The 15,730-nt window shown below is 29.1% G+C and overlaps 1 protein-coding gene and 1 long non-coding RNA gene across 2 annotated transcripts; both read right to left on the bottom strand.

The window, feature by feature from the left end:
* Window positions 1-12,196: 12,196 nt before the first annotated feature.
* On the bottom strand, window positions 12,197-13,331 carry LOC136075811 (uncharacterized). Its single transcript, XM_065789249.1, has 2 exons — window positions 12,873-13,331; window positions 12,197-12,823 (listed from the first exon to the last, which is right to left on the bottom strand). Exons 1-2 carry the CDS (start codon window positions 13,329-13,331, stop codon window positions 12,197-12,199), a joined length of 1,086 nt encoding a protein of 361 aa, XP_065645321.1.
* A 994-nt stretch (window positions 13,332-14,325) lies between these two features.
* Window positions 14,326-15,439, bottom strand: LOC136076374 (uncharacterized). Its single transcript, XR_010636216.1, has 5 exons — window positions 15,175-15,439; window positions 15,012-15,094; window positions 14,854-14,937; window positions 14,649-14,769; window positions 14,326-14,570 (listed from the first exon to the last, which is right to left on the bottom strand). It is a non-coding gene; the product is annotated as an uncharacterized LOC136076374 (long non-coding RNA).
* Window positions 15,440-15,730: the final 291 nt, after the last annotated feature.

Genomic DNA, 15,730 nt, shown 5'->3' with positions numbered 1-15,730 from the left:
TGAAAGTGTGCAACTTCAATCATATTGCAATTACTTAGAAGTTATAACAAAGTTGTTTAAAAAAATTGGCTTTAAATTCATAAGTAAATTAAAAAAAAAAGTTTTTAAGCATCAAAACCTTACCTGGTATGTAGTTTTAGTTGAGGTTTGTTCAATTTATCCAAAGAAAAGAAAGGTTTTTTAACCTCTTTCCGACAGAGACAACAAGTTGCTTTGAACCAAAAGTTTTCAAAGCTAAAGTGTTCCCTGATTCATTTATGATCCAGCCTTTAATGGAGCTGGACAGAACTGTTCCTTGCGTTGTAGCAGATGCTGATCTCACAATGGCCGTCAAAATCTTTTGTCTTTCTAACAGGGATGTGGAATTCCTTGGGACACTTAAACATAGCAATCTGCACAAATAATTCTTTTTGCAGATTTGTTTGAAACGTCTTTGGCACCTTTATAAACAGATTTTCCCGAAACTTATTCAACTATAGGGGCCAATATTTTTACCATTTTTAATTTGCACCCATTTTTACATATAAAACATTCACATTTTCTGCCTCTGCTAACTCTGGTATTTAGGTCTAACTTTCATAGCGTATGTCTAGTAACTATTGTTCCCATAATAATGTAACTAAATTTTACCTAAATTACATTATATATAAATATGTATATTTTATCTTCATAACACGGTCGCATAGTGAAGTAAAGATCAGTCCAAGCAAGCTTTTTTCTACATTTTGAGAGAAGCAAGGTAGAAAGATCTAAGTTATTAGCTGAATAGTCTTTACAGGTTGATGTTTTGATAAGGTTTGAATAGTCATTTTTCTTTTTATTAAGATTTATGTATGCTTTCTCGTCGTTCTTTATAGGTCTTAAATCCTTGCTTTTTCTGAAGCAGCTAATCCAAAACATTTTAACAAAATAAACATTCGCATGGTTATGTATTTTAAATAAATGCTTCAAATAAAAATTTCTGATGTACATTAAAAATTTTGGCATGATGCATCGGTCCCATTAATTAAATTTCAATTTAATGACCAAAAGCATGCTTTCCGTCCAAAATTCAACGCATAGTAATAGTAATATATTTAAACAAGTCCTCGTAGATAAAATGACAAATAATTAAAAAACAAACTAACAAAACCTACAAATTATACAAAAATTTATGGTTTGTGAAATATAAACTTTAAGTAAAAAAAAGCAATTGTTATTTCATAGCAAGGAAGTTGATATCAAAATTGGGAAAATGGGAAAAAAGATTGCTTTCATTTAATTAAAGTTTACATCCATGACAAATAGTATCTAAAAAGCCAATATTTGTAGCTGCTAAAGCACAAATTAATTAATAAACGTGCAGCTCATCTTCAGTAAAAGATGTACTGTTTGCAGCTGTAGAAAAAAAAATACTTGTCAATTCTATTCTTAAATGCGTTAACTGACGGAATCTTTTTGCATGCTGACGGTAAGTTATTCCAATAATTGACAATACGATTTGTAAAAAAATTGTGACAAGCATTATTTTATGTGAATTCACGCATTAGGACGTTGGAAGATTATCTGCGAATTGGTGGATTATGCCAATTGATACTCTCAAAACCGTTTTCTAGCTTAAACTGTTGGATTAAATCGCCATGTCTCCTGCGAATTTCCAAAGTAATAAATTGAGCCGCCGACACCTTTCAGCGTAAGGTAATCCTATTAAATCATGAGGTACTTTTGTTGCTTTGTGCTGAATTTTTTCGATTACTTTGATGTCACCTTTTAAGTAAGGACACCATACCGGAATAGCGACTTCCAGGTGCGGCCTAACATACGCAGTGTATAATTTACTCCAAAGCTTCATATTTCTTGATCTAAATGTTTTTTTTAATAGGCCAAGTATCATATTTGCTTTACGTGTTGCAATCTGTAAATGTTGATTCCATTTTAGATAATTAGATATGAAGATACCCAGATCTCTCTCAATATCCGTTGCCTCAAGAGTAAGTGATGTATTTCCATCATTCATTACATATTCATGATTACTATTTCGATAACCAAGGTGCATAACTTTACATTTTGGAACATTTAACTCCATTAGCCATTCCCTTGACCATTCTGTGACAATGTTTAAATTTTTTTGGACGATCAGGCAATCAGCATCGTGAAACTCAGGTCTTATTGCTAGTAACAGTTTAGTGTCATCAGCATAGATTTTATGAACTGATTTTAACTTATTCGTTAAGTCGTTTATATAAATGATAAATAATGTTGGACCAAGTGCAGACCCTTGAGGAACTCCGCTTAGAACATCGGTCCAGTTGCTAGAGTGTTCACCTAAAACAGTTCGCTATTTTCTACTAATCAAAAATGACTCAATCCATTTTAGATCATTGCCATTAATCCCATATGCTTTCAATTTATGAAGTAGTCTACGGTGAGAAACTTTATCAAACGCTTTCGCGAAGTCCAAAAATGCAATATCGACAAACTTTCTTTTACTTAACGCTTTCGTGATGTAGTCGACACTCTTCAATAAGTTAGACATGCATCTTTTTTAGACATAAATCCATGTTGATTATGTAAGATGCAGCTCTTTTTTTCGAGATATTTAGTTATCTTTTTCCTGATAATCTTTTACATTACTTTACATGGAGCTGATGTGAGAGACACTGGTCTGTAATTAGCGGCATCAAGACGACTTCCTTTTTTAAACAACGGTCTGACGTGTGACTGTTTCCAAACTGTAGGTGTTGAGCCTTCGGACAGTCCTTTATTGTAAAGTAAAGTAAGAGGGTAAGTCATTTGAGCTGCGCATTCTTTAAGTACTTTTGGACTAATGTTATCTGCACCAATAGATTTATTCGGGTTCAAACCTTTCAAATAAGCTAGCGTCGATTCAAAATTAATAATTATATCGCCTAAGATCTTAAAATTAATAATTATATCGCCTCTTGATAATGCCTTCTCTCAAAAATAGGTAACTGACTACTTTTACTATCATCAACAAAAACTGATTTGAAGTGTTCGTTAAGTCTGTTTGCGATATGTATTCCCTCTGTTAACGTTTCACCTTTTGCATCAGATATAGCACTAATAGATACATGAACATTCTCTTGCGCCTTAGGATAAGCGTACACCCTTTTAGGATTACTTTTATCTGATGCTAGTTGTGCTTCAAATACTCGAACACGACGTTTACATGCTTTCTGCACTTGGCTTCTTAGTTTCCTATATTCACGAATCAGTGTCGCTGATCGCCAGTTAGTCACAGATAAGTAATTGCCCAGTTGTTTTTTTTGCTTCATCATAGCCAGTACCTCCTTATTCATCCACAGTGCATTACGAGTGGTATGGACTTTTTTAACGGAATAAATTGCTTGCTGAGTTCATCATATTTATTGCATAAAAGTTCATAGCACTCATTAGTGTTTTTATTTTCAAATAATTGCTTCCAATTAGTTTCCATAATCTTTTTACCAAAATTTATATAGTTGCCTTTATTAAAGTCATGTTTTTTGTTTGAGAAAATAGTCTCATTTTTAGAAAGGACAACATAATCCCAACTCAATATGCGATGACCTTGCCACAAATTACCTAACGGCAGAGAGCTAGATAAGTTGATTACTCTTGTTGATAAGTCTGCAATAATTAAATCCAAAATGTTTTTTGCTTTACCATTAGATGCTTCGAATGTTCAAAAATTAACTAATTGTTCTAGGTTACGATTAGCCAAAGTATCAAGAAAAACACTTGCCGAACTATTTTGACCACTTAGTAATTCGATCCTGTTATCATAGTGCCATTTGATATCCGGAAAGTTGAAATCACCTGCTAGTAACATACAACTATACGCTTTTCTATCAACAGCTTGCTTAGCCAATATAATTGTTTAATTTATATCATTTATATGCGATAAAGGTGGTCTATAGACACAACCAATAAGAACAATTTCGTTACCGATTTAGATTTCACACCATATTTACTCGGAGTTGCTGTTGTTTAAGATCTCTCTCTTAGATGACGATCAGATACCTCATTCACGATTAGATCACGCTTGATGTAGATAACAACACCTCCACCGTGACTAATTCGATTTTTCTTTACTAGTGAGTAGTTGTTCAATTTTTTTTTTTTTTTTTTTTTTTTTTTTTTTTTTTTTTTTAGTTTTTATTTATTATATTTCCATAATATAGTTTACATAGCTTACATTTTTATCTTTATAACTTGTTTGTGGTGAAAATGTTTACTTTCAGAACTTGTGTGTCTTTAGCTAGAAATTTGTTTTTCGAGTTTTTATATCCGATTATAATTTTGTACAATGTCACAATTATTTTTAGTTGTTACACATCCATATCTTTAGTTTTTTAAGAAATTTATTAATCTTTTTTCCTTTCATCGTAATGTTCGTATTTCATTTTTAATAAAATGACACTTCATTTTTTTTTGTTTTTCTTTCTTTTTTTCTTTTTCTTCTTCTTCTTCTTCTTCTTCTTCTTCTTCTTCTTCTTCTTCTTCTTCTTCTTCTTCTTCTTCTTCTTCTTCTTCTTCTTCTTCTTCTTCTTCTTTTTCTTCTTTTGAATCGTTTCAAGTTCTTGACAATCAATAAAGACGTAGATACTAAGAAATTACTGTTTTGACCAATGTGTTCAGGTGTGATAAATTTTTTATTTATTATTATTTTTTTTTTTTATTGTTTGTATGTAAACACATACATAAATACACACACTTACACACATACATATATATACACACATACATACATACATACATTTTTTATGTATATATTGTCCTCTTTTTTAAAATAAAGTTTTACGTTTACAAATATTGGAATTTTTATACTTTTAATAAATTATAATAGAGAATATAATCACCACATCAATAAGATTAAAAAATAAAATAACAAAAAAAAAAGTTTAAATAAAAACTTGGTATCTGATAGAAGATCTAATGATCTTGTCGCCAGAACCATAAATCGTTATAATAAAATATAACTTAAGCTATTAATAAATATAAACAAATAAAAATGACAAAATACAAAAACAAAGAGCGTATTTATATAAATTACTTATTTTTAAAAGTATTTCAAAATATTGTTATTAAAAAGAATGAATTCTTTTAATTTCTTTTTAAAGACTGGGAAGGTAATTGATAAATCAAAATTAGGTAAAATGATTTTGTTCCAGAGATTTGGTGCACGATAAGCTATACAGAACTGATTGAATTTTGTTCGACAAAAGGGTTCATAGAGTGAGTTATCATTTCGTAGTGTATACTTATTTTTTGTTTTTAAAGTAATAAAATCTTTAAAAATGTGTAATGATGGATTGATTTTACATTGAAATATAAAACATAATATTTTATATACATTCACTTCATAAATATTAAGTACTTTTATATTTTTAAATAAAAACCTTGACTGCGTAAGTCGATTTTCAAAACAAACTAAGCGTATTGCATGTTTCTGACGATGATAATGAGTACGCAACTTACTTTTGCTTGTACTTCCCCAAGCAATATTTGCATAGTTAATATAACTATGTATAAATGAGTAATAGAGTTGGATTAAAATGGTTTTGTTTAAATAATTTCTTGACTTATAGAGGACTCCTATATTTTTAGAAACTTTAGTGCAAATGTAGTCAATATGCGGTTTCCACGTAACATTCTCATCAAGATAAATGCCAAGAAAACTAGTAAAAGTTTCCCTTTTTATTTCAAGTTCATCAATAAGAATTTTTGGCATGGTTGTTGGTAAAAAACGTTTTTTAGATATAGGGTGAAACAGAATGTATTTTGTTTTATCAAGGTTTAAGGTTAATTTGTTACATTTAAACCACTCAGATACACATTTAAGTTCTTTATTCATATCAGAAAACAGCTCATTAATATTATTGTTTGATAAGAACAAATTCGTATCATCAGCAAACATAATACTCCGAAGATTAGCTGCTCTACTTAAATCATTAACATAAATTAAAAACATAAGAGGACCTAGAATAGAACCTTGTGGAACACCACAGGTTATTTTAATATAGTCACTTTGAAGGCCATCATTATAGATAACAAATTGCTTTCTATTTGATAAGTAACTATGAAACCATTTTAGCATATTGTTATTAATTCCATAATATTCGAGCTTTTTAAGCAATATTTTATGGTCAACGGTATCGAAAGCCTTCGAAAGATCAATAAAGACTCCTAGGGTATATTGTTTTTTTTCGAAAGATTCTGAGATTTCCCTAACAAATTGAATAATTGCGTGCTCAGTTGAAATATTTTTTTTAAAGCCAAACTGTTTGGTATATAGTATATTATTTTGGTCAAAATATTTAAATATTCTATTGAAAAAGTTGATAGAACCGAAATTGGGCGATAGTTGTTAATATTTGTTTTGTCGCCTTGTTTGTAAATTGGTATAACTTTCGCAATTTTCAATTGGTCCGGGAAAACTCCTTGTTTTATAGATGCATTAAATACTTTATAAAGAATATCTTTCAGACTTTCGTAACAATCTATGACTATGTTACCACTTACTTCATCAGCACCAATACTTTTATTTCTTTTTAGAGATTTAAAGGCTCTAGCAAGCTCGTCCTGGGATAATTCAGAAGAACACTCATTGTTATAATAAGATTTATTTATAGGACACAAGTAGTCTTCAAACGAATGCTCGGTCGTAGGAATTTTTTTAGAGAGATTGGTTCCAATTTCAGTAAAAAATTTGTTAAAAATGTATGCAATTTTGTTCGGTTCACTTATATTTACGTCTTCAAATTTTATAGTTTGTGGTAAAGAACTTAAGTGATTTTTTGATTTTCCTGTTATTTCTTTTATTATTTTCCAGGTGCGCGTTGAGTTATTTTTAAATTTATTGATCAGATTAGAATAATAATTTTTTTTTAGATTTTTACGAATTTTTTCAAATAAATTTTTATAATTTTTATATATTTTTTCATTTGCGGAAGATTTAGTCTTTAAATATTTTATATACAACTTTTGCTTTATTTTTGAAGATTTTTTTAAGCCTTTTGTAATCCAAGGACTGTTAAAGGTTTTAATTGAGAAGCAGATATTTCAGTAAACCATGTCTCAGAAATAAAGACTAAATCATAAATGTTTATGTCACAAAGTGCAGATAATTCGTTTGTTTTATCCGGATTAAGGGAAGTTGCTTTAGTATAAAAACATTTTAAAAATGTGTTTTTAGGGTTAGATTTAGCAGATTTTATTTTTGTATTTAATGCATTTAAATAAATATTTGCAGGCAAACATTTTGATTCATTGTGTTTTTGCAATTCTGGCTGCTTGTGCATCTCTCCATTTGACGAAAGGATGCTTTTTACGTCCATTGATTTCAACTTCCTGTGAGACATCAATGCATCGCAATTTATCGCTGCGGATGACAAATCTAAAGGGCTTGCCAAGTTTTCCAAGCTTGTCAAGGTCAGAATTAGCTGCTTTTCTTTCTGAGTTTAATTTATTAAACTCACTTTGTTCTGCTGCTGTGCGGTCAGGGCGTATAAGTATATCTTTAAAACTGCCCGATGCTAATTGTTTTGCCGATGCTATAACGTCGTTTCTGATAGATACCGAATCAACTTCAATCATAAGAGGAGCAGGTTTACCAGAATTAAAGTTCAAATTTTTTTTTAAACGTTCAACTCTAACTATATTGACTGATTTATTTTAGGATGCCATAACCTTTTTGAATTCCGCGGTGTCATCTTTAGTTATATCGCTTATTTTGAGTTTTTACAGATTCAGATATAACAAACACAACAATTCTCTTCTCTCTATTAGTCACGTCCCTATTATGCTTATTGAGCGCGCTCACTACAGCTACGTTTGCTCATGTACCGGGTTTGCTGACTTGTTCAACTAATTTAGATAACAAAGGTTTTTCACTACTTTTGCTATCTTTCAGGGACTTTATTTCAATATCCTGCAAATCAATTCTATTAGTAAGTTTATCAATTCTGGCAGTAAGTGATTTAATTACATAAAGAGCTTGTTTAAGCTCTTTTTTGGCAATTTTATCAGCGTTTTCCAGAGCGTCTTTAAGTTGTTTTTGTGTTACCATTTTTAGCAATTACCAGTGGAAGCGATTTTAAGGTGTATGTATATATGATTTGCTTTTAACTCGATAAATTCTCTTTGATGTAGTTTATATCCGTGAAGTTTCAATAATTTTTTTTTTTTTTTTTTTTTGTAATGTAATGCATGTAATGTAATGAATGCAATTGTAATGCATGTAAGGAGTTATTATTTTAATTATTAACAATTAGCTACGGCTAGCCTTTACTAATGTTTAAGGTGGTACACCCCCATTCTAAAAAATTTCCTTAAAATAATCAATACAAAATTAAAACTACAATACACAAGTTAAAACAAGTATGCTGATTTTTTTTTAAATAAGAAATCTCGATTGCCCAACTTTTGCCTCACTTATTCCATACGAATTGCCAAAATATGGGTGTAATTTATAACAAGATATCTCCAGTTCTATATATCTTTTAACTCTGAAATTTTCACACTATGTTCCTAAAAGGTACGAAGAGGTTATGAACCAAAATCATGCATTAAAGATGCATAGAACATTTTAAAAATAATTTGCTATATATTTAAGAAAATTTTTAACAAAAAAAGCAAGATTTTAAACATACTTGTTAAAATTAAAAATGTCATCAGGTGGATCAACTGGAGGCGACTATATGCGTCCTGCTCTTGATATTGCATATTATAGCTTTATAAGTGGAGGACTAGCAATAGACTTTAGTCTCTCGCTGAGAAATTTAAAGTTTCTAGTCAAACTTTTTTTAAATTTTGACATAAAAGATATTGAAAAAGCGTTTTTACTCCTACTTGCAGATAAAGCAACGCGTCAAATGCTTATGGATAAAAAATGGCTTTCTGCATCAATTGCCCCTCCTAAGTACACAGCAGAATCCAAGATTCTAGGTTAAGAATTTTTATTCTTATTTTAAGAACTTCAATCTTGTTTTAAAAATTTCATTCTTATTTAAGGATATTTCAATAAAAAACATTATTCTTAATTTTGTAATATCATAAAAATATTATAAAGTTAGGAACAATAATAAGTCCAGCGCGATCTATATATATATATATATATATATATATATATATATATATATATATATATATATATATATATATATATATATATATATATATATATATATATATATATATATATATATATATATATATATATATATATATATATATATATATATATATATATATATATATATATATACATTATCTGATAGACCCTGGGTTCATGATTTTATGATATTCAAGAAAAGAAAGTTCATGACCTAGAGGAAAAAATTCACAACAAAACAGAAATTGGTCAAATAGAAAAAAATAAAATTCGACAATTAGAAGACAGGCAAAGAAGAAACAATCTACGACTTGATGGACTTAAAGAGAACGAATCGGAAAGCTGGGAGGAAACCGAATTAAAAGTTATCAAAGTATTTGAAAACAATCTCAACATAAAAGGAGTTACTATTGAACGGGCACGCAGAACAGGAAAGATAAGTTTAAAAAATCAGAGAACTATTGTAATGAAGTTATTAAATTATAAAGATAAGATTAAAATATTGAAAAACGCGCACAAACTCAAAGGAACGAACATTTACATAAACGAGGATTATTTTTTTGATACAATGGTGATACGGAAAAAATTACTTGAAGAAATGAAAGTCAACAGAAACAACGGTATGTACTCGATTGTTATTTATGACAAACTAATAGTAAAAGAATTTCGAAAAAATCAGATCGCTAAAATTTAATCATTTCAATTTATTATGTTTTTTGGTTTTTTTTTTTCTTTTCTTTTCTATTTATAATGGATAAAACTATAAATTTTTATCAAAACTTACAATTTAAATCTTTTCAAGTAAACAAAAATATACTTCTAGAGAGTCATTCAGATCCAGATATTAATTTTTATAATAGTAGCGATGAAATCAAAAAAATAAGTCCATTATATTACAACTTAAATACTTCAAATCCCGAAATAGATATAGATGCATTCTCAATCCTTCATTTAAATATTAGAAGCATTCAAAAAAATTTTGAGAAGTTTAAACTTTTTTTACTCAGCACAAAAACGGAGTTTAAAGTTATTTGCCTTACAGAAACATGGTGTCACAATATTGAAATTGAAAACAATTCAAATTTTCAGTTAAAAAATTATAAAGTAGTTCATCAACTTAGAAACTCTGAAAAACCAGGAGGAGGAGTATGCATCTTTATCCACAACTCAATAATTTATAAACCGCGAAGTGATTATTGTACAGCAAGTAATGATTGTGAGTCATTGTTAATTGAAATATTTAGTAAATCTACCAAAAACGTAATTGTGCATGTTTTATACAGACCGCCTTCAGGTAATATGAAAATATTTGATAAACACATAAAAAGTTTAATTACAAATAAAGATGTTTGTAGTAAATGCGTTTACCTTGTGGGCGATTTGAATTTAAATGTACTAGAATATGACTCAAATAAAAACGTCAGAAATTTTCTTAATTTAGTATTTCAAAATGGATTTATTCCAACCATAAATAAACCAACTAGAATTACCAAAAATAGTGCAACCTCAATTGATCAAATTATAACAAACAAATTTACAGACACAAAAGTTAAAACTGGAATATTTATATCTGATATATCGGATCATTTTCCAATTTTTATTGCAACTCAAAAATGTTATCTTTCAAAAAACCCGCAAAAAATAAAAATAACCAAGCAAATCATTAATGACGTTTCTATTGAACTTTTTAATCAATCTTTATCTTCTGAAAACTGGGAAAATATATTGCAAATAAAAAGTACTAACAAAGCTTATGAAAATTTTCTTCAAATATTTCAAAAACATTACAATAATGCATTTCCAGAGATAACAAAAATTATTAAATATTAAAATCATCAAAAAGGAAACAACGTTTGTACGAAAAATTTCTTAAAAAAAAATCATTTGATAATGAATCCAATTATAAAAAATATAAAGGTATTTTTGAGCTAGTTATAAATCGTTCAAAAAAAAAATATTATTCAAAACAATTACTTAAATTCAAAGGCGACACTCAGAAAACTTGGAATATCATTAAAGAATTAATTGGTAAAAAAAAGATATCAACTACTTGTCTTCCAAAAACAATAAATTTTAATGGCGTTGATATATTTAATGAATCAAAAATTGTATTTTTTAATGCAATTTTAATGAATCAAAAATTGAAAAAACATTTAATCAAGTTTTTGTTAATGTAGGATCAAATCTAGCCTTAAAACTAAAACTTGGTAAATTTAGCGTAGAGTCATATTTAACTGCTAACAATACAATAATGATCAACAATAAACTGACTAAAAATGAGTTATTAATTGCTTTTCAAACATTAAAACTAAACAAAGGATTAGGAGTTAATGAAATAAGCAGTAGGGGAGAGTATGCACCCATGATCCTAAAAATCTATCAGGCCAATTTACTGAATATATGTTTTCATTTCGATCTCTAAAGTAACAGTACATAATAGCAAATTTTATACCTTATTATAATTCAATAATCTTTTTTTTACCAGAATATTTTAAGTAGATTTAAAATTATAAAAACTAAGAACCCTCAATTGGGATCATGGGAGCATACTGGTATGCACCCATGATCCTACCTATATGCACCCTTGATCCTATGTTTGTATACATGTTCAGAGATCAAACTTATACCATAAATGTGTAAGAATTATTTTTAAGTCGTCAAAAGTATGTCTATAATAAATACCAATAAAGTTATTATTAATTTTACTACAAATTTATCTTTCTTAAAAGAAAAAATCAATGAAAAAAATGATATTTTTTACTGAGACTTTTTTTTTTCATTACTTTCAAGATCAAGTTTTCTTTTCCTTGTCATGAAGATCTTATTTTGCGTTTCATATTTTTTCTTTTTTGACTGAGACTTTTTTTTCATTTCCTGAAGTTCATTTCGAACAGGGGTGTCTGTGAGTATTCGAGTACGCTGACGCTTACGTCCTTTAATGAACTTCCTTGATCCAGCTTTCGGAAATGGCCTAATTTTTTCTAGACTTGCTTGATGAGAGATATTAATAGAAACACTGGATAGTTGACTTACAGGGTCAGATGTAGGCTGAATTGGCAATACACTACAAGCTGGCCCTGATGACAGACTTGATATCAATGATTAATTAAAAGCTGGGGCATGAACAATAGCAGAAACTGGATCAATAACACCTGGAAATGGGTTAGCAGTAATAGGTTCTGGACGATCTGTTACATATGAAGCCAAAAACTCATTATCAAAAAATACATTAGGATTAAAGGGTTCAATTCCTGCCACAGCAAATCCTGCAGAAATTTTAGACAAAGTAAAAGCTTGTGCATAAGCTTTCCTTACAACTGCAGCTATATCATATATGGTCATCGGTCTTGGATTAGATACAACGCAATCATCACAGGCTGTATTGTAATAACGTTTCAAAGTCCCATAAACTGACCGATCTAATGGCTGCAGCTTGTGACTACAATGTGGTGGAAAGGACAACATAGTTATGCCATTTTTTTTAGCTAAATCTAAACACACAATTGAAACATGGCTCTCATAGTTGTCAAGAAGTAAAAGCACTGGATTAGCTGGTGAACATTTCACATTTTGAATAAAATGTTTCATCCACTCAAAAAATATTGCACAATTCATCCAGCCAGTTGGGTTTGCAACCCCAACACATCCAGGTGGACCACCATTTAACATACTTCCTTTGAAATGAACTCTTGGAAAAATAAAAAATGGAGGGATTGAGTTTCCTTCTTTCTGCTGAAGTTATCCTTCCAACTTGTTTATCTCCTTTTTCAGCAATTACTTGAACTGGTTTTTGAACGGTTGTAAGACCTGTCTCATCAACATTATATATGTTTTGTGGCTGAAATTTGTGTCGCAGACGAACATCTTTTAGATTGGTGAAAAATTCTCCGACTGTATAACGATTAAAAGCAGTTGCTCGTGACATACTAGTAGCTTCTGGATTTTGTAAAGATAACTCATTCCTACGTAACATAAAACCACGAAGCCACTGTTTCCTAGCAATTTGTAAACTTTTCCAGGATTTAGGAATGCGCTTAGAAAGAGTCATTGCAAATTCATAGGCAAGTTTTCGTGTTGTTTTGGTTGACAATCCATAGTGAAGTTTTGAAGCCCTTAAAAGATAGTCCGATAAAGATATTTCTTCTTCGTTGGTAAAGATTTGCATGGTAATGAAGTTAGGTTTGCAGACTGTACTTGGATTTAATTGACATTTCCTTACATATCTCTTAAGTGTCATTATATAGTTTTGCTATATTCCTAATTTTTGGAAGAACATTTATAAAGATTTTTAATTATTAGAATCTACTTTATTAACAAACACACACACACACACACACACACACACACACATATATATATATAAATATATATATATATATTTATATATATATATATATATATATATATATGTGTGTGTGTGTGTGTGTGTGTGTGTGTGTGTGTGTGTGTGTGTGTGTGTGTGTGTGTGTGTGTGTGTGTGTGTGTGTGTGTGTGTGTGTGTGTGTGTGTGTGTGTGTGTGTGATTACAATTATATTATATAAAAGTATTAGGAGGACAAAAAAAACACAAAATAGTATAAAATCTACTTTAAAGGCTACATAATGGAAGAAAAAAATTTATTTAAAAACAATATGACATATTGTACATGTTACTTTATTGGTTAAACATTTTGTTTGTGTGTGTGTATGCACCTTTGATCATAGGATCAAAGGTGCATAAACGCATTAGGATCAAGGGTGCTAACCCGCTCAATTTTTACAAAAATTCTTTTTTTGTCATATTAGATGCTTCCATAGCTTACCAAAAGCAACCATACAAGAGGTGAATAGTTTAGTTACAAAATGACATGAGCAAAATTATTCAACTCAAAATAATATTAAAGATGTGGGGTTCCTTGTAAAAGTAAAAAAATGAAATGACCAAAAAACGTGATTTTTGGACGCGCTTTTCACGTGCCTTTTGAGACGTGATATTTACATGACTTTTTGGTCCCTATTAAAGGTCCAAAAGACGTGACTTATGGGACGTGCTTTTCACGTTACTTTTGGCACGTGATATTTACGTGACTTTTTGGTCCCTATGAAATGACTGAGGGACGTGACTTATGGTCGTATTTTCAACATAACTTTGCAACGTGCCATCAGTCATTTATTGACGACAAATATATCTCTTATGCTAAAATTATGCTTTAAAATTACAAGTGTTTAGATTTTACAGAAGAAAAGCCTGATTCAACGTTGAGGAAATATTTTTTACGTACATATCAAATTACATTTCATTATAGTCATTAGTTTTTGACAAACATTTTGGAATTGTATTAAGAGCTGCATTTTATGTTAAAATGGCTTCCTTATATCCAATAAGTAAAAAGTTCATAGTCAGATCTGCGGCCAATCCATGAGGAGCACGCTTCAAATGTTCTCTAATGAATCAGTCAATATTTGCTCCCATAATAGCTAGCGACACCGAAGGAAACTAAAAAGTAATAAATTAGATCGTTCATAATTATCAATTATCAAGTAATTATCTTAAATATTCTTTTTATATATAAACCTTGGCTTAATCAGCTTCATGTGTTCTTTAATCAGCTTTAGCTTTAGTTAATCAGCTTCATATGTTCTTTAATGGATCAGTCAATATTTTCTCCCATAATAGCTAGCAACACCGAAATAAACTAAAAAGTAATGAATTAGATCTTTAATTATTATCATTATCAATTATCAAGTAATTATCTTAAATCTTTTTTTAATCAACAAACCCTGGTTTGGTTAATCAGCTTCAAATGTTCTTTAATGGACCAGTCTATATTTTCTCCCATAATAGCTAGCGACACCGAAGGAAACTAAAAAGTAATGAATTAGATCTTTTGTAATTATCAATTATCAAGTAATTATCTTAATTTTTTTATCTACAAACCCTGGTTTGTTAATCAGCTTCAAATGTTCTTTAATGGATCAGACAATATTTTCTCCCATAATAGCTACCAACACTGAAGGAAACTAAAAAGTAATGAATTAGATCTTTTACAACTATTATTATCAATTATTAAGTAATTATCTTAATTTTTTTATCTACAAACCCTGGTTTGGTTAATCAGCTTTAGCTTCATAGTTTTAATGCCAAACAAAATGTCAAAATTGGCAGAGGTTTCTTAAAACAACCACATTTTTTTTTGGACCAATTAATGTTTAGAACTTACTAAAAAAATGATCTTATTTGCTAATAATAGAATTACAATATAATGTATAATACAAGTATTGTCAAATAGGGTCATAAATAAATACTTTATTCTGCAAATTCACTGTAAGAAAATTCAGTCAAGACAATCCAGTTACTTATATATTACTTATATAATTAATTTTATATATAAGTAACTGGTTTGTCTTGACTGAGTTTTCTTGCAATGAATTCTACAAAGTATATTATACATATTATACGTAAGAATAATATGTATAATAAATATGCATAAGTATTATATATTATATATATATAAATATACATAAGAATATTATATGTAGATTGTATATATATATATATATATATATATATATATATATATATATATATATATATATATATATATATATATATATATATATATATATATATATATATATATATATATATATAGATAT

This window comes from Hydra vulgaris, chromosome 02 (genome assembly GCF_038396675.1).
Source record: "Hydra vulgaris chromosome 02, alternate assembly HydraT2T_AEP".
NCBI classification, from domain to species: Eukaryota; Metazoa; Cnidaria; class Hydrozoa; order Anthoathecata; family Hydridae; genus Hydra; species Hydra vulgaris.
Note: the sequence above shows the minus strand (reverse complement) of the source record. Positions and strands in the feature narration are given on the sequence as shown.

What these genes read in the sequence shown, in the direction of transcription:
- LOC136075811 (XM_065789249.1), bottom strand. Translation starts at nt 13,331, where the DNA reads ATGACACTTAAGAGATATGTAAGGAAATGTCAATTAAATCCAAGTACA. An exon ending in CCGTTCAAAAACCAGTTCAA is followed by an intron (nt 12,824 to 12,872) that starts GTAATTGCTGAA and finishes TAACTTCAGCAG; the next exon opens with AAAGAAGGAAACTCAATCCC.